Below are 19,252 nucleotides of genomic sequence, written 5' to 3' on the forward strand. Positions count from 1 at the left end.
GAGAGAGAGAGAGAGAGAGAGAGAGAGAGAGAGAGAGAGAGAGAGAGAGAAGAAGCACAAAACAAGGATCTTAAAATAGCCTTTATGAGTATGATCCTTAGAGAGAAAATGAATAAATCCCTTAAAGAAATCTACAAAAACAAAAACAATGGAAGGAACTAAATAAAACACTCAAGATCTGAAAGTGAAAATACAATCCAGAAAGTAAATCCAAACTGTCGGAAATCTGGAAATGAAAAAATGCAGGAATTTGAACAGAAATCTCAGAGCCAGGCCTCACTAATCGAATATAAGTGATGGAAGAGAGAATCTCAGCCACTGAACACAAGATGGAGGAAATAGCTCAGTCAAAGAAAATATTAAATCTTAAAAAAATAAGCTGGCACAAAACATCCAGGAAAGCTGGAACAATATAAACAAAGCAAATCTAAGAATAATAGAAACAGAGGAAGGAGAAGAAACACAGGACCCGGGCACAGAAAAACAAAATCATAAAAACATAAAATCATAAAAAGATCATAGAAGAAAGTTTCCCTACCCTACAGAAAGAGATGCCTATTAAGGTGCAAGAAGGACACAGAACACCAAATAAATTGGATCGGAAAATAAATTTCTCTGAGCATATAATAATCAAAATATTTAGTGTACAGAACAAAGGATGAATATTAAAAGCTGAAAGGGAGAAAGATCAAGTAAAGGCAGACCTATTAGAGTAACACTCAACTTCTCAATGAGATTATAAAAGACAGAAGGACTTAGACAGTTCATCTAAAAACTAATGAGATCACAGATGCCAGCTCAGATTACTATATCCAGAAAAATGTCCATCACAACAGATAGCATTCTCTCTCTACAAATCCAGCTCCACGGAAAGTACTAAAAGAAAAACTTGAACACAAGGATGTTAACACTCAAGAAAATATAAGGAATAAATAATCCCAGGCTAGCAAATAAAAGACAGGAACACCCCCCCACACACACACACACCAATAATAACAACAAAATGACAGGAACCAGCAAAATATTGCTTATCAATATCTTTCAACATCAGTGGTCTCAATTCCCCAAAAAGAAGGCACAGACTAATACAGTAGATTTGAAAACAGGATCTTATGTTTTTCAACTAAGAAAACATATCTTAACATCAAAGATTGATATTACCTCAGGGTAAATGGATGGAAAAAGATAATACAAGGAAATAGACTTTAAGATACAAGCTGTGTAGCCATTTTAGTATCTGACAAAATAGGGTTCAAACCAAGAAGTAATCAGAAGAGATAGAGAAGGGCACTATATATTTATCAAAGGGAAAATACACCAAGGGGGACATTAAAATTTTTAATATCTATGCACCAAACATAAGGGCACCCAAATTCAAAAAAAAAGAAGCACAACTCCAGCCTAAATCCTGTGTTGTCCCTCACAGATCGGTAGTGGGAGATTGCAGTACCCCTCATGACATGCTGGGGCTAACTGGTGTCATAAGCCAAAATGACCTAACATCTTCACAGAAAATTTCACTGAAACACAAAAGAGTATACCTTCTTCTTAGCAGTTCAAGGAACTTTCTCCATATTCTTACACAAAGTAAATCTGAAAATATAATGTATCTAATGAAATAACATACTGCATCCTATCTGACCCCCATGGATTAAAGGTGGACATCACCAACAGCAGAAACAACAGCAAGCTCACAGACTCATAGGAACTGAACAACTCACTACTGAAAAAATGGGTCAAGACCCAAATCAAGAAATAAATTAAAAACTTTCTCTAACTCAATGAAATGAATGCACAACATCCTCAAACTTTTGAGACACATTGAAAGTAGTTCAGTAAGAGGCAATTCACAGCACTAAGTGCCTTTATAAGCAAACAAATGAAAAACTGGAAAGACTTTATGCTCATGATTTTATAACACACATGAAAGCTCTAGAGCAAAAAGATAAAATTACACCCAAAAGAAGTGGAGGGCAAGAAATAATAAAACTCGGAGCCGAAATCAATAAAAAAAAAAAGAGGGGGGGGGGAACCTTACAAAGAATCGATGAAACAGAAAATAAAGGTTTTTGAGAAAATAAGATTGACAAATCTTCATTGAAACTAACTAAACGGCACAGAAAATACCTAAATTAACAAAATTAGAGATGAAATGAGAGACATAAAACAGACACTGAAAAAAAATCAAGAGAATTACAGTGACAGACCTCGAAAATCTGTTTTTCAACAAATTGGAAAATTTAAAAGAAATGTAATTTCCTTTGCACATACCACTTATCAAAGTGAAACCAAGATCTGATAAGCAGTTTAAACAGATCTATCTATGACGTTAGTGAAATAAACGCCGTATCAAAAAGCCTCCAAACCAAAAACCCAAAGCCAGATGGTTTTACTGTAGAATTCTACAAGACTTTAAAAAAAAAAAAAAACCAACTAAGGTCAATATTCCTTAAACTATTGCATAAAATGGACCCAGAAGGAATGTTGCCTAATTAATTTTACAAGGGCTTCAGTTACCCTGATCTCAACAAAGAATTACAGATCAATTTCCCCTAATCCTCAGTAAAATACTTGCAAACTGAATCCAAAGACATCAAAAAGATCATCCACCGTGAGCGAGTTGGCTTGCAGGGATGGTTCAGCATTCGTAAATCAATGTTATCCACCCATATAAACAAAACTGAAAGACAAACCCCATACAATCATCTCATTAGATATAGAAAAAGCCTCTGTCAAAAATCAACAGCCCTTCATGATATAAAGTCCTGGAGTGATAAGAGATTCAGGAGACATACTTCATAATAAAGGCGATTTGCAGCTATCCCATAGCCCACATAAAATAAACGGAAAGAAACTCAAAGCAATTTCACTAAAATCAGGGACAAGGTAACATTGTCTTCTTTCTACATACCTATTCAATATAATACTTGAAGCCTTAGCTTGAACAAATAAGACAACTGAAGGAGACCAAGGGTATACAAATTAGAAAGGAAGAAGTCAAAGTATCTTTGTTTGCAAATGATATGAATACATATATGTACATATATACATATACATGCATACACACACACACACACACACACACACACACTCACACACACGTATATATATCCCTAAGAATTCCACCAGGAAACTTCTACAGCTGAGAAGCACTTTTGGCAATGTAGCTGGATATAAAATTAATTGTTTTTCATTTTTATTTTTTCTTTTAAATTTTATCTGTCTGTCTGTCTGTCTGTCTGACATTACCCTACAGATCATTTTAGCTTCCATATTGTGTTTTTATGGGTATCCTGGCTATGGGAATAAGAATGTTTTTGTGTATATATCTGTTTTCTTCCTGCCTTTTCTTGGGTTCTGTTCCTCTTGTTTGTTTTATCACATTCCAGTGTTTTATGTGTTTAACTTATTGTATTTTATTATTGTCTCCTGAAGCTTATTTTCTACTGTGAGACAGAAAGAGTGGATCTGGATGGGGGTGGGGAGTGGAGAGGAACTGAGAGGGAGGGGAAAACATAGTCAAATTATATTATACGCAAAAAATCTATTTTTAATGAAATGACCCCCATCCCCACCCCCGCCAAAACCATCAAAATCCCAGTGTGTGTGCTACAGAGAACGCTGGCAGATGTGCAGGAGTAGGAGTGTGTAGAACTATTCATCTCTTGAAAATTAAAGATTGATATGTATCTTATTTTTTACATAAAATGTTATAAATAATGAGCATTAAATTATGCATTAAAATCAGATTTTGGGTAAAAGAGTTAGGTTCAGGTGAAGAATATCTGGGTTCTGAGAGAAAACCATCAGTTCTGGGAAGGCTTGTTCTGAATATTCTGTAGGTACTGTGTATAGGCCCACAAGGTTTTCTAGGAACTGGGTATACGGAAAAAAATAAGTCTCACCCCAGGTAAATATTGCTCAAATGAACATGTTCAGTTATCTGTGTGTGTGTATGTGTGTGTGTGTGTACAAGCCAACCTCAGCATAAATGTTAGAGTTGTGAGAATTGTGTAATCTTGGTTGTGTTCTCTTAGAAGTAAGTAGGTAAGTGTGAAACTAGTGTGATTTTATGACACTTAATGTTCTGGAGACTTCTTACTCTGTGAGGTTTACAAAACGGGTCTCGGTTTACAAGCAGTCTGAACCAGTCTCTTTAATCAGCCTTTCTGTCTTGACGGCTGTGTGTGGACCAGAATGAACTTACAGCATTCTTCAAAGACAGAAGTAAGGATAGCCAGCTTGGAAATTTCTCCTCCAAGCAGATAACTTAAAAGAGGAAAAACAGCTTTTCTTGTTCTGCACTCAAGGTCTCCCAGTGCCACCTTATGGACACTTTTGGAATTGCAGGTGGATTTTACTTTGTATAGGTAATGACCAGGAGTCATAACTGTCTCTGGAAGGTTATTTATATTCCTTAGTTGTAATGTAAGACAAAACACCCAAAGTACAATGAAAGCTTATGTTATATTTTAAAATGTACTTTGAAAAGCCTATTATAAAGTCAGTGCAATGTTTATCTGGTGTGGGTCTCAGTCTCTTGGTGTTTAGGTAAGCTAGAGATCAAGGGTGTATATGGATTATAATTTAAATTCCTAGTGCTTTATATTTTTCCCTGTAGGAAGTTACCAAAATTTCATTTTCTCTCTTATATTTATTTATTTATTTAGTTAGTTAGTTTTTGAGATGTGGTCTCATCTATCCAAGGCTTTCTAGATTGGTCTAGAATTTGTTCTGTAGGCCACGATGGCCTCAAGCTTGTGGTAGTCCTCCCTAGTTCTCCTGTTGATGCTGAAATTGGAATGTATCAACACAGAAGCTGTGGGGTTTTACTCATATTGAATAATAACATCGTCTCTTACATTTGTTTTTTCGCTAAGGAAGACAAATGTGCAATGGTTTAACTCAGGAAGCAGAGGGCAGGTGAGACACACGAGTAGACAGTTTCTGGGATTCCAGAGATGACTTAGACGTTGGTTTTGAGTCTCTAGTTAGAAGACGCTGCACTGAAGCCTGTGGGCACCAGAGAATTGTAGGCTGAAAGAGGAGGAAAGACTCCCCCATAGCCTGTTACCACCTTCCTTTGTTTCTCAGCAGAGGCAAAGAGGTTCTGATTATTTACTACTGTTTGTTAGTCATCCACAGTGTCTAAGAGGGGTTCTGTGCCGCAAACAGCTTACTCCCAGGAATCCCTGTGGTTCATGCCGCAGTTTCTTTCCGGTCTCATATCAGAGTTCCACTTTTCTGTAAGGGCCTTGTAGGCCACCCGACGTGCCATACTGCTGTGGTACCTCTCCTTAGTCCCTTTCTTGTCAGGATACACACCCTGTATCTCTTTCCTTTCAGTAACACTTTGCTACCTGAAGCATGTGGGCATGAGGATCCGGAAGAGTGTCACTGAGGGTGACCTGTGTATGGCCTGCCGTGTATGGCTTGCCTGCATATCGATCCTGGCTCTGACCGTTGCCGAACCTCTGTGATTTAGCTGTTACTTACCTGAAACGGATCTGAAGAAGTGATTGTCATATCTTCTTCCATGTTGTTTGGTTCTATCATGGCAATATGTACTTGTATCATCCGAAGTAAACTATGAAGGTCAGGGTATATCTGTCTTCTAATCAAAGTACCTAGTACAGTGCTCGGGTCTACAATAGATACTTGATAAACCCATGTGCTTTAACCTTGCCAAAGAGGCCTTGAGGGAAGAGACTGTCTTCAACTTCCTCACTTGTCTCCAAGCTTCACTCTACCACCTTTTGAAGTAAGCTTGGGAGAGGACCAGTTCTCAGTAGCTGAGATAGAGGGTTAACTGCTCATGTTTCAAAGCATGTGGACCCCCCCCCACCTTTCCCAAAAAGGAGCCACCAACTCACCTAAGAGGACAAAGATACAGGCCAGGATGGCGATGAGGGCACCCCGACTCAAACTGACTGGGAGCATATAGGCCTCTGGGCTGCAGGACATGACGTGGCCGTCGTCATTGCAGCTGCACACTTGAATGGTGAGCGTCCCAGTGCTGCTAAGGACTGGCTGGCCGCTGTCTGCTATGAGGATGGGCAGATAGAAGACGCTCTGCTCCTGCTGTCTGAAGCCGGACCTCCTGGTCAGAATCCGAGCAGTATTATCTGAAGGAGAAAAAGAGAATTTCTTGGATTGAAGGACGTCAGGAGGCAGGGGCAGGGTAGGAGAAGGAGAGTGTGCTTGCTGCAGCCATGTCTATTGGTTTGGCTCAAGCACTTAGGTTTGAAAAATCAAGATTTTCGTTTGCTTTCAGGCAAAACCCTGAGGCCTAGAAGAGAAGCCCTTTTGTGAGAGGCTGTCTTACCCTTTGTGACATAAAGTGCCCAGGGCAAACTGACAGCCTTCAGATCTAACAAATGTTCCCTGGGAAAACTTGACAGGAATGACAATCCTTGGCGGTCTGCGCCCCCTGTTTGCTCCCGGCAGCTTGCTAAGGCCCGAGCCGCTTTCTGCCTTCAGCAAAGGAAAGCCAAGGGGCCCACGTGGCTGGTCAAGATTGCTTATTTTTGGTATTTGGGCCGGAATTCACGTCTTTTGATATTTTCTTTTATGCCTTTCACTTGGCTTCACCAGCTTCCTGAAGAAACTGCTTGTTCTCAGAAGCTCATGTGAACCCTTGCTTATACCACACAGTGTGTAACTCCTCCTGGCCTGTGGGCTGAGGTAGACAGTTAATATGAATTTGGTGAGCTCTATTCTTTCAATTTTTAAATTCTATTTTATGTGCATGGTGTTTTGTCTACATGCATATTTGTATACCACTTGTGTGCCTAGTGCCTGCAGAGGCCAGAAGAGGGCGTTAGATCTCCAGGAACTAGAGTTAGAGACAGTTATGACCTGTCATCTTGGCGTTGGGAATTGAACCTTTCTCCTGGTAGAACAGCAGGTACTCCTAACTGCTGAGTCATCTTTTCAGCCTTGGTAAAAGTTATTATTTTTCTTTCATTTAAAAAATAAAAATTTTAATTAAGAGATAATCATATATCTTTATGAGGTATAGGGTGGTGTTTCAGTATATTTTTTTCATTATATAATGATCAACTCAGGGCATGTAGGCAAACCCTTTTGTATGTGAGGTTTTTACTTATGTGTGTAAGTTTGTTTGTTTGCACATGTATGTTCACATGTGTGTGGAGCCCAGAGGAGGTGGATTTGGGATGATTTATTTATTTATTTATTTATTTATGTATGTATTTATGAGACAGTGTCTTTCACTGATGGACATCTCATCTCCAGTTTGGACAGATTTAGGATTTAGCCACTGAGCTCTGGAAATCCACCTGCTTCCCTCTGTTCAGAGCTAAGCTGAGACATACACTGCCATAGCTGGCTTTTACAAGTGTGGTAGGCGTCTGAACTCAGGTCCTCTCACTGTGCTGTAAGCATTTACTGGCTAAACCATAGCCCCAGCCTCTCCACTACCCTAAGCACTTCTCCTTTCTCTATAACTAGAACATTAGAAAATCATCTGTTTTGCTTTAATTTAGCCTAGATCATGAGGATTTTAAGAAAGGCTGACCTAGAGCTGAAACAGCAGCAGCAGCAGCAACAACAACAGCAACATAACCAAAACCTCACACATAGATTTTTATTACATGTCAAGGACTGGCATACGTTAGTCTTTTGCAATGTTTTCATTAAAAGTGATAACTACAGCTTTCTTCTGGAAAGAGTAGTTTTTGCTAAGGTGACAGCTTTGGTGTGTGTGTGTGTGTGTTTGGTGTGTGTGTGTGGTATATTTTCCAAATGAAGAAAAGTTGATATGCTGATTGCTGTTACTGCTGCTGTTGTTACTGCTGCTGCTGCTACTGTTGCTGCTGCTGTTGCTATTGTTACTACTGCTGCTGCTGCTGTTACTGCTGCTGTTGTTACTGCTGCTGCTGCTACTGTTGCTGCTGCTGTTGCTATTGTTACTACTGCTGCTGCTGCTGTTACTGCTGCTGTTGTTACTGCTGCTGCTGCTGCTGCTGTTACTGCTGCTGCTGCTGTTACTGCTGCTGTTGTTACTGCTGCTGCTGCTACTGTTGTTGCTGCTGTTGCTATTGTTACTGCTGCTGCTGCTATTGTTACTACTGCTGCTGCTGCTGCTGCTGTTACTGCTGCTGTTGTTACTGCTGCTGCTACTGTTGCTGCTGCTGTTGCTATTGTTACTACTGCTGCTGCTGCTGTTACTGCTGCTGCTGTTACTGCTGCTGCTGCTACTGTTGTTGCTGCTGTTGCTATTGTTACTGCTGCTGCTGCTATTACCGGTCCCTTTAGCCTCACCTCCTTTGCTGTGGGAGCTTTGTACTCCTCCTTCCCTGCTTTTATTGGTTTTTAAAGTTTTGATTAGAAATGTTTCTTCAGGTTTGTTCTCTTTCTCTAGGAGACTTTTTTCCCTTAAGCTGTTTCTGTCTTTATAGAACATGTAAACATAGTTGCTCTGATTTGGACTAAAGAAAGGAAATTTACCACTGCACTTTGAATAGCGTCTTTCACAGACATCAATAAATGTTTGACAGCTAACTGAGGAAAGAAAGCTGTAGAGACAGCAGAGGGCACTCTTTGTCTTTGATGCTATGTAACAAAAACTGGCAGACTACAAATTAGTATTAACGCCCTTCCTGCTATTAAGAAGTCTGAAAATGTGACAGTGTTTATATAGTATAGTAACTCAAAATGTCCATTTTGAGCAGTAGAAAGGCATAGATAGCCATGTCCACCTTGGTTACCTTGGTTGTCCCTGACCGTGAAGTTGGGGTTGTTAGCAGCCTCAGGAGCCAAGCTGTAGTAGAAGTGTTGACCATTGTGAGGGTCATCTTGATCCACGGCACTCACCGTCTGGATCAGCTGAAGGAGGGACATGAAGGAATTCAGGGTGAGTTGGAGCCAAAGGAAGAGTAAAGTCTAGTGAAACCCTAAACCTGGAGTGCAATAGGAAGTCATTTGCCCAGTCAGATGTCCTGAAACTAACCTGGAAACCCTCCATACCATCACACAGCATAAAATTAACTAAGCATATTCCTGGTCTCATATATGTTAATAGGTAACGAATAAACGTTTCCTAAATGCTTCAGCTGCGCTAGTCCCATAGCTTGGCCAATTATTTTGTTGTACACACAAGACAGTGAAGGAACCATGGGCTGTCACAAAGCCGCACATAATCCGTATACCACCATTGAATGTTTGGTAGCTATGTTGCTATTGTGGAACAGCCACTGCTTAAGAATGATCACTACCTAGAAAGCAAATGAAGACGGCGGCGTTACGTGATGGAATGCGGATTCAAGGGGCGTGGGCCACAGAACAGTCACGCTTTGTTAGGAGGAAGGAAGTTAGAGAAGGTGTAGTGCATACACTCATCAGGGTAGGAAGCAGAGTGTAGTCAGAAGTATGAGAGTGTAGCACAGCTGGGAAAAACAAAAGAAGCAAGCAATCAGAGTTTAGTGTAAGAGAGAGTAAGACTGCTTCCCCTTGGTCCCTCTGGCCAAGCTCTGTCTTTCCCACAATATTCTTCAAAGGAATACCTTTCATGAAGGCCATGGGAACTCATGGAAAAACAGTAAAGAAGGCAGGATGCAATAGACGGTTGGAGCATTAGTGGGTAGTCTGAAGGGGATGGGGTATGGAAATCGTTTTTATTAGCTGGTTTCCATTGGTGTGCTCTAACATGCTGTACCACAGATGATCCTAGTCAACTCGGGCCTGGTCTTGTAAACCTGTCATTTCTGCTGGAAGTGCTGTTTTTCTCCCAGGACAGAAATGACTCTATCAACTTCAGCTTGAGGGCCCAGGTGGGCTTTTAAGATTTTTAAGCATGCTGAAGATTAGAGGGACAAGGGGTTTCTGTGTGCTGATCCTCAAAGGACTGGTTGCTCCGCTCTTCACCGGCCTCCCTCGTCAGGGATTACCCTTATTGTGCTAGCCGCCCTACCCATAGTTACCACATCGTTGCAGGGCAACCTGCCACCAGTGATGAACAGATGCTGGGGAGAATAAAGGCTTCACTTCCCCTTAAACTTGGGAAAGCTCTTTTTTCTAGAACTTTGTGAGGATGCTAACGTATCTTTATTGCAGCTAGATTTTATTTTGCTTAGTCACTCTGCCTTTTCTTCTTATAGTTCTCGAAAACATCATGTTTCAGAACTCTGTCTCAGGGAAGGACTCCTGAAATAGCTGAATGTTGAATCTGAAGGGGCATGAAATGCAGTACTAGTAAGGCTAAGGGCCAGGAGTGACGGAGAGAGTCACACACGGATCAGGTTCAGACTCAGTTAGTGCTGCTCACGTCACAGGCACCACCCTCCCTAGCCCCACGGAGAGACAAATGCTGTATTTTTATTTTGATTGCCAAATGTAGAGAGATGAAATGTTTCTTAGGGAATGTTTTGAATACATTTTAGAGTGGAAAAATTTTAACACATCGTAAAACTGTGTATATTGGTGAGACAGAACTTTGAAGGGTAGATAGACAGTGTGGTGGGGTTCACGGTAGGAGGAACCTGGCCAGCTTTATTGGTCTCCTTCTTCTGAGACTCCTTAGCCCCATTTGTATAATATCTTGTTTAGCACCCCATCTGTAGCCATAAGGCATGTATTTCACTGTGTGGGCCCTTCATCCACTATGAGGAAGAGGACAACACACACACACACACACACACACACACACACGTGCACGTGCACGTGCACACAAGGTTAGGTTTGCCTTAGGCTGAAGGTGACAAATGGGAATGGGCTTGTGACATTGTCCCCTAACTCTAAGTCACAGATAAATTACTTCAAAGACTTTCACAAAGGGCCATTAGTGATGTCCTTGGAAGTGGAGGACACACATGGCTCCAAAAGCAGGCATGGTGGTTAGATGTTATGCTCTTGACATAGTGTAGCTTCTGTCCCAGAACCTTCAAGACAGAAAGTGGAAAGAGGGGCTTCCTTCATTGTGCTACTTAGCATCCTGTAAGTTCATGACTAAATTTAGACTCTTTTCCATGGCATAAAATAGTCCTAAATTTTATTTTGCAGTAAAACAAAAAATATGCCATATTATGTATAGTAATCAAGAAGCATGGTAGTAAACTTTCTTTTAAAAGCTCAAAACACCTAGTCAGAATTTTCAAAGCCCAACCCACCGGTAGAGCTTGTCCTCCTCAACACAGTATCTTCTCGCTGACCTTGCTTCATGTGTAACATAATGTACCAAACTGCAGGCTTGTTAATGTGATTCTTTACTGCCATTACCATGGACCTGCCTTGTTCAACAAAGCTATTATTGTAACTATTATTAGGTGGATAACATCTTAGGCCTTCTTAAACTAGAACTTTAATAAATATGGAAATACAATTATTGGAGAATTGGAAAAAGCTTTTAAGAGTGATGCAGACTATTGCACCACATTATAAGAATCAGTGTTGAGGTCAGTTTGGATTTGAATCACTGCAGGGCTCTTGGCTTTCCAGAAACAAAGTCACTTTCTTTGGATAGAAGACAAAGAAATGTTGGACTAAGGATGTTGAATGTTCAAGTAAATGTTGGTTCTAGAGACACAGCTTTGTGCAGAGGGCATTGGGTGATGGTCCAGGTGAGGGGTAAACATGAGCAGAAAGCTGCGTTGTAGTCAGAGCCTGATCACATCTGGTCAGATGTGGACTTCTCAACTCCCCAATTTTAATAATAGATGACCTTCATCCATTTGTTCTACTGGAGTTTATAGGACCACAGAATATGCTCTAAGATGGACATTATGACCCTTAATGGAAGAAGGAAGCATGGGAAAGCAGGAGAAGAAAGGAGGGTGTGGATGAACAGGAAGAGGGTGTCCAGTGCCTGACAGGTATCCTGATATTTGGCCACTGGAAATGTAGTGCTGGATGCTTCTTAGACAAATCATTTGGAATTTGAAACACCAGGTTAGGTTTAGAAACATATCTTAAGAATATGTTTGTGAAGTTTGTAGAGCTAGGGTTACTTCCATAACCAGAATATTTATTCTGTGAGTCAACTCACAAGAACTGTTAAAGCACTATTCAGACGACAAAATGTAATTTATCCTCCAAGTGGTTGTCTTAATAAATAAATGACTAGAACCTAATATAAAGAAATTGGAGACTCCATTTTCTATTCCTCACTTCTGGTGTGGACATGTTGATCATGATGAATTCAGCAACTGCGGTGGTTAGTTTTATGCCAACTTGATATAAAATAAAGTCATTTGGGAAGAGGGACCTTCAATTGGGAAAATGCTTCTATAAGATTGACTTATAGCCAAGTCTGTAGAACATTTTATTGATTAATGACTGATAAGCCAACCAGCATGTTGTTAGCAGTACCATTCCTGCGGAGGTGGTCCTGGATTGTATTAGAAAGCAGGTCTAGTCAGCTACAAGGAGCAAGTCATTAAGAAGCTCTCTCATGGCCTCTGCATTAGCTCCCACCTCCAGTGTCTCTACTGCTTGAGTTACTGCCTTGATTTCTCTCAGCAAGGGACTATTACCTGAAAGTATAGGATACAATGAAGCCTTTCCTCCCCAGATTACTTTTGGTTACGGTAGTTTATCACAGTGATAGAAACCCTCCCTAAGACAGCTAACAGTTACCATTGTACATCTTGGGTTTACCAAGGCGATTGGCTTACCTGTCCTGCTTTGGCATTTTCACAGATAAAAGCTTCATAGAATCTGGGGAACTCTGGAGCATTGTCATTCACATCCAGGACTTTGATGGTGACAGCAACGCTTCCCACTTGGGAGGGATTGTCTAAAGGGAACATAAGGAACAATGACTCAGAGGGCTCAGTAAGGCAGGAAGACAGTTGTGTTGAAGTGCTTTGTCACAGAATGGATAAAATGTGGAGATGATAACATGCTCATAGGACTTGTGTTCCCTGTGGAGAGTGCAACCACTCACATGCTGGGACAAGGATGTGTCTTCTGCGCGGGTATTTGTCATTAGGGACTATACAGGAAAGGACAACGGTTCACTCATTGGGTTATTCTTCTTTTTTGTTACGCTTTTGGTATTCTATTTATTTATTTATTTTAGATGACAATATTTTTATGTATGTATATGAGTAGGCATCCCTGCCACTGCCCATGTGTGGAGTTATTTCTGTCCTTTTCCTTTCACGTGGGCTCCGGTGTACACCAGCCATTAAGCTTGCGAGCACTTGAACTGCCGAGGTCTCTCAGCAGTCTGTTATTTTTATTTTTTAAAAAGAAGCTTTTATGATTTTTATTTCTTTTGCAATGATCTTGTTTTGTCTATATATTTTCATGTTTAAGATTTGTTATGTGTATGCAAGTGTTTTGCTTGCATGTAAGTGCACCACCATGTTTGTGCCTGGTACCTGTGGAGGTCAGCAGAGATGGTTGGATTCTCCAAGACTGGAGTCACAGATGAGTATGAGCCATCATATGGGTCCTGAGAATGGAACCTGGGTTCCTTACAAGAGCAACAAGTGCTCTTAACCATTGGTCCAACTCTCTAACCCTACATATTTTCCTTTATTGTACAATAGTATTTTAAATGTACTGTTTTCCCTCATGGTCTTTATAACATTCTTTCCCCTTTTCTTTTATTTAATCTTACTAATTCATCTTTCCTCTCATGCCCCTTTATTGCTTTTTATTATTTTTTAACTTATATAATTAATTACAACGTGTATGGGTGTATGTCTATGCATATGCATGATGAGTATATAATTCCCATAATGCCTTGCATGGTATTGTGTGTGGAGGTCACAGGACAGTTTTGTGAACTCAGTTCTCTTTTTCCATTTTCATGTGGATTCCAGAATCAAACTCTGCTTTTGTGGTAAATGCATTTACTGGCCAAACCATCTTGCTAGCCTTAATACATCTACTTTCTATGCTTATAGATTAGTCTATATTATTTCATCCACTTGCTTGTTTATGGTTATCAGTGATAGAGTAGTTTGTTATAACCCCTTTTAATAGTATTTTTGTATCTGCTTTCATCTTAATACTAGTAAAGTGGCCTGTTTTTCCTCTCTTGAGTGGTACTGGAATTGAGCCCACAAGAAAAGACTGCTTTCCAAACCCAATAATAAACTGGAAAAGGTAACTATACTAACAGATGTACAAACTACAAAATAGAAACATAGTTATGAAGAGGTAGATATCATGCTCTGCCAATCATATTGTGTTAATAACTGAATCCAGCAACATTGAAAGAAATGGTTAAAATACCACACGAAGAAATCATTTGACTGCTGGTTTGAAAGAAGATACAAACAAGTAGACAATGAGATAAGGCAGAAAGTTTAGAGCCTGAATAAGAAAGCCAAATTCAACAAGAAAATTGAGATTTTGATGGAAAGCATACCACTATACAACTATTGTAAGTGAAAAACAGTATGTAAGCAACATTCTAAAAAGTATCTCTTTCAACAGTTGGATTAAGAAGAAGAAAGAATATCATGGACTGAAAATGAAGTTGGGGAAAGACTGTCGTCAGATATCAATAATGAAATAAATGGCCACAACCACAACTTTCAAGAACTCTGAGCCATGGAGAAGAGAGCAATCATAGAAATTTATAAGGTAGAAGGACCTGAGGTCTAATCTAAGGCACAGGAAACCTAGTCAATAAAATTATTGCAGAACTGTGCAAGAGATCAACATGTAAGCTCAAAGGACATTTAGAGCACTGAAGTAGCCATGTCCAGTAAAGGACCCATCATCAAAGTTATAATTCTGAGACTACACAGTGACAAATAAAGACTGCAGGAGGGAATCCCCGACTTCAAAAGAGCAAACCCATCAGAGTGGCACTGGACTTTCCATGAGAGACTCCGAAGCCAGGAAAGCATGGAGTGATTATTTGAAAATAATCACCGAAACTAAATAAACGTCAACTGAAATTACCCTTGTTCAACAAAGCTATTGTTCATCGAAATGAGCATCACGAACACAAACTAAAACAGGTCTTGACCACTCAACCCACATTGCAGAAGATACTTAAATGAATATTATACACGGGAGAAAGGAACATAGTCCTGAACATGAGAGGTCCAAAAGGATAAGTTTTGTGAGATGAGTGAATAAATGAGGGGAAGTGAATGGGAAAAGACCCTGTCGTGCCCAACGCAGTAAGGCAGAAATGAGCGAGAAAGAAAAATCAAGCAATATTAAAAGCCAGTGAGAAAAACATTTTATAGGAGTCAGAAAACTTTTCTAAAAAAAAAAAATAAATGTAAATTGATTTAACTTTTCTATTAAAAAATACAGACTAGCTGATTGGATAACAACAACAGCAACGACAAACAGTAAGACATGACTGCTTTTTGCAAGAAACTCATTTCATATGAAAAGGTGCAGGAGCTTAAAATGAATGACGGAATTACAAACCCCTAACAAGTGAAACCTGGAAACAAATACACGTAGTTAAAGTATGCTTTAAGTTTATCTAGGAGAGGTAAATAGGGTCACCGAAAATTAGAAAGAAGAGCAATCACTTAAGAAGATAAAATGTTTGTAGCTAGGCACGGTGGTGAATGCCTTTAATCCCAGCACAGAGGTAACAGAGGCAGGCAGATTGCCTTGAGTTTGAGGGCAGCCTTTTTTACCTAGCAAGATCTAGGCCAGGCTAAGGCTACACAGTGAGATTCTGCCTCAAAAAAAAATGATTATAAAATAATTGAAAAAAATTGAAATATATATATATATATATATGCCTTGTATATTGGTGCACATAATTTCATAAAATAGGCATTATTGGGCATAATAGGACAGAAAGATCCAGATATAATGACAGTGGGTGGCATCAATATACCAGTTATAGATTATCTAGATTTAAAACACTCTAAAAATTTCAGAGTTAAGCCTTCCTACAGATCAAATGGCATTTCTAAATATCTACATAATATTTCACCAAACATATGTATAACATACACTCTTTTAGCAGCGTATGGAACTTTCCAAAAAATAAAGTTAGATTCCAAAAAACGTTCTAACAAATACAAAAATCATAATGCAATAAAAAACACCTAGAAATCAATAGCAAGAGAACCTATAGAAACTTGAAATTGAAATTAAACAATGAAATCTTCAATAATCTTTGGGTTACTAAGAAATCAGAGAGGAAATAATGATAATGATAATAATAATAATAATAATAAATAATAACCCTAGAATCAAAACAAAATGGGAAATGGGAACAGAACTTACCAGAACTTTAGGGATGCAGCAAAAGTAGTTCTAATACAGTTGCTTGTTTTTTGTTTTTTTGTTTTTGTTTGCTTTTGTTATTTTTGCTAATCTGAAACTTGAAAAGAACAAAGCTATAGTTTTGTGGCTCTGCTTCTTAGAACTGGTATCACTGTTAGAAAGGAGATTTTTTCTCCAGGCCTTCCCAGTCATAAACATGTAATGATTCAATTTCTGATTCATATAGAATTCCTTTACATAAAACATCGGAACTCAATGATCCACCTCAACCATAAAATGAACTAAGGACTAAGTCACACAATCATTTATTTGTAGAACATATAATTTTAGTTTCTCCTCTGGAACATATTGTTTGTTACAAGGTCTAGACATTTTCTGCATCTTTACATTTTGTAACTCCGGAGAGACCAATAAATTATGTTACTTACTCATTTCCATAGCAAGGACAGTTATATTATGCCAGGAAAACTCTTCTCTGTCTAGTGGTCGTGCAGTCATTAGAGCACCTGTTGTAATGTCAACATAGAAAAATCTTCCCGGGTCACTGCCTCTGTCAATGGAGTATCTGCAAAGATAGGGATTGTGTACCTTATTTTCATTTGGATGAACACGAGAGCACAGCAAACAGAATATTCATGGTGTTAAAGATGGTGCATTCACCTCTTCACTGAGACTATGTGGAACACTTGGATTTATCATGCTTAAGAGAAACAAAAGAACACTTTTTTTTTTTTTTTTTTTTTACTACTTAAAGTATCTTAAAATGAAATAAACAGAGCACTGGGAACCTTATGGCAGATTTAATTTACATGAAAAGCAATTTATGCTATTTAAAGCTTAAAACTGCTCCAAGAATTTTGGAGCGCCCTCAATATCAGCCTCTATTTATATGTGTTTGAAATTCAGCTAAGTTCTCAAATGCTAATGTGAAACTTGGAAAAGAGCAAAGCTGTAGTCTCGTGGCTTTGCTTCTTAGAACTGTATCACTGTTGGGAAGGAAAGCTTACTCCAGGCTTTCCTAGTCATAAACATGTAATGATTCAACTCCTGATTGACACGGAACTTACTCGCTGAAGGTTCTCTTATATAGGATGATAAGCAGGTATGTTTAGGTTGTCGGTTGTAAATAAAGCAGCTTTGTGCATTTATTGGGGATAATCTGCTGGAAGCTATCACACGACCTTCAAAATCTGTAGGTCATTATAAGCAGATGTTCAGTAAAGCAAAGGCCATTGTTTGCTTAGGCCACAAACCTTACTTGTTCCCACTGTGTGTGTTAGTTGGATCAATGTGCATTTTATGTAGGAAAAGAAAGGTCCTTACAGACACTTAGACTGGACAGTCTCAAACCTCTGCAAAGGAAGAATTACATGACTCCTTTTACTGTTGTTCTGTCTTTTGACTCTTCAGTGAACTTGGTTGTGAGTAAGATCTGTGATTCTTGTTCCGTCTGATTTGGCAACCTGGTTCCCTCGGTTCACCACTATTATCTCATCTGCCCTCCATCTTGGGATGCTCATGCGTCAGGATGTTTAAAAATAAGGGATTTTGATAATTGGTTGAGTACCACTACTGAGAGTCTCGTGTATGCCTTGGTAAAGGTTAGCAATTTGTTATTTTTATTGAGAGATTATGGACTTTAGGATACAATTAAGATTTCTCTATCTATCTTATAGAATTAAAATAGACTAATTAATATAAACATCATCTCATATTATTTCTTTGTTGAAAAAGCATATATATATATACTTTCCTGTAAATTTGAAATATGCAGTACATAATTAACTAGTTACCATTGGTACAATAGACCCCTAGATCTTCCTGTCTAACTGAAACTTTGTTTCCCTCAGTCAAAAATATCTTCTTTCTCTATCAGCCTTGCTAGCCTAAGTCTATGCTAACCACCATTTCCCTTTTTTGTCTGTTCGACATTCTAGATTCTACATTTAGATCATGAGCTATTTGCCTTTCTGTGACTGGCTTATTTCACACATATAATGTTCTCTAGATTCATCTGTGTTACTGTAAATGACAGAATTTCCTTCTGTTTTAAAGGCTGAGTGGTATTCTCTTGTGTATGTATAAAATACCACATTAGAGAATCCATTCATCTGTTGACAAGCACTTTGGTTGTTTCTGTATCTCTGCTTTGTGAATAATATGGCAGTTAACATGGAAATGAAGATGCTTCTTCTACATATGGATTGTAATTCCTTTGGTTATATGCCCGGAAATGTGATGGCTGGATCCTATGATAGTTTTAGTGTTTTGAGTAATCACCACACTGTTTTCTAAGGTGGCTGTGCTAACTGGTATCTCTACCACAAGGTACAGTTTCCCTTTTCTGAATATTGTTTTTTATGCTTCATCCTTTGGGGATTGGCCATTCTAATGGGTGAGGCTCCTTCTCATTTTGACTCATTATGGCTTTCCCATATATTCGAAAGTCTCTTGTATACATTGAAAAATTGTCTGTTGAGATACTCTGACATTTCTAAAAATAAGATTATTTGTCCTGGCATCAAAATACATCACAAAGCCAAAGTAATCAAAACAATGCAGTATGGGCATAGAATGGAGACATGGATCAAAGGAATAAGGGTAAAAGCCTAGAAATGAATGCATATGTGTTGGGGCATAAAGGTCTTTGTGTCTACAGATCTCTAGAGAACTTAGGAATATTAAGCACCCAAGATTGTTCTTTCAAAGGGAAGGACATACAACCTGTTTTCCCAGAAAGGTGGGAATTGGAGGTAGGTGGTTAATAGTCTGGTGATCTATGTTATCTGTTGGGCCAGGTCTTAGGAAGCACCCTAACCAGGACTGGATGTGGCTAGCCATCTAAATGACCCTTACCTCCCGGGGCTCCCCACACTCCCACAACCAGGACAGAGGCAGTTAATAGTCTAAAATGACCTCTACACTAACTGTATGATGGAGAGCAAGCCAGAGTCTTCCCTATGGTCTGAGTTTTAATGTAATTATAGTTCCTTGTGCACTGAAGATTGTATCACAACAGGAAAATTTCCCCTAAATTATAATGTTTTAAAAACACTGACTATGAGCA

At 39.1% G+C, this 19,252-nt stretch overlaps 1 protein-coding gene across 1 annotated transcript in view; it reads right to left on the reverse strand.

The window, feature by feature from the left end:
• Cdh20 (cadherin 20) overlaps positions 1-19,252 on the reverse strand; it is a 47,610-nt gene that overhangs the window by 4,607 nt on the left and 23,751 nt on the right. Inside the window, exons 7-10 of the mRNA XM_028775612.1 lie at positions 16,614-16,750; positions 12,633-12,754; positions 8,733-8,850; positions 5,874-6,125 (exon numbers count right to left, since the gene is read on the reverse strand). Of these exons, the coding sequence (XP_028631445.1) occupies positions 5,874-6,125; positions 8,733-8,850; positions 12,633-12,754; positions 16,614-16,750 (629 nt within the window). The remainder of the gene's footprint in view (positions 1-5,873; positions 6,126-8,732; positions 8,851-12,632; positions 12,755-16,613; positions 16,751-19,252) is intronic.

Source organism: Grammomys surdaster, unplaced genomic scaffold (genome assembly GCF_004785775.1).
Source record: "Grammomys surdaster isolate TR1022 unplaced genomic scaffold, NIH_TR_1.0 257, whole genome shotgun sequence".
Taxonomy (NCBI): domain Eukaryota; kingdom Metazoa; phylum Chordata; class Mammalia; order Rodentia; family Muridae; genus Grammomys; species Grammomys surdaster.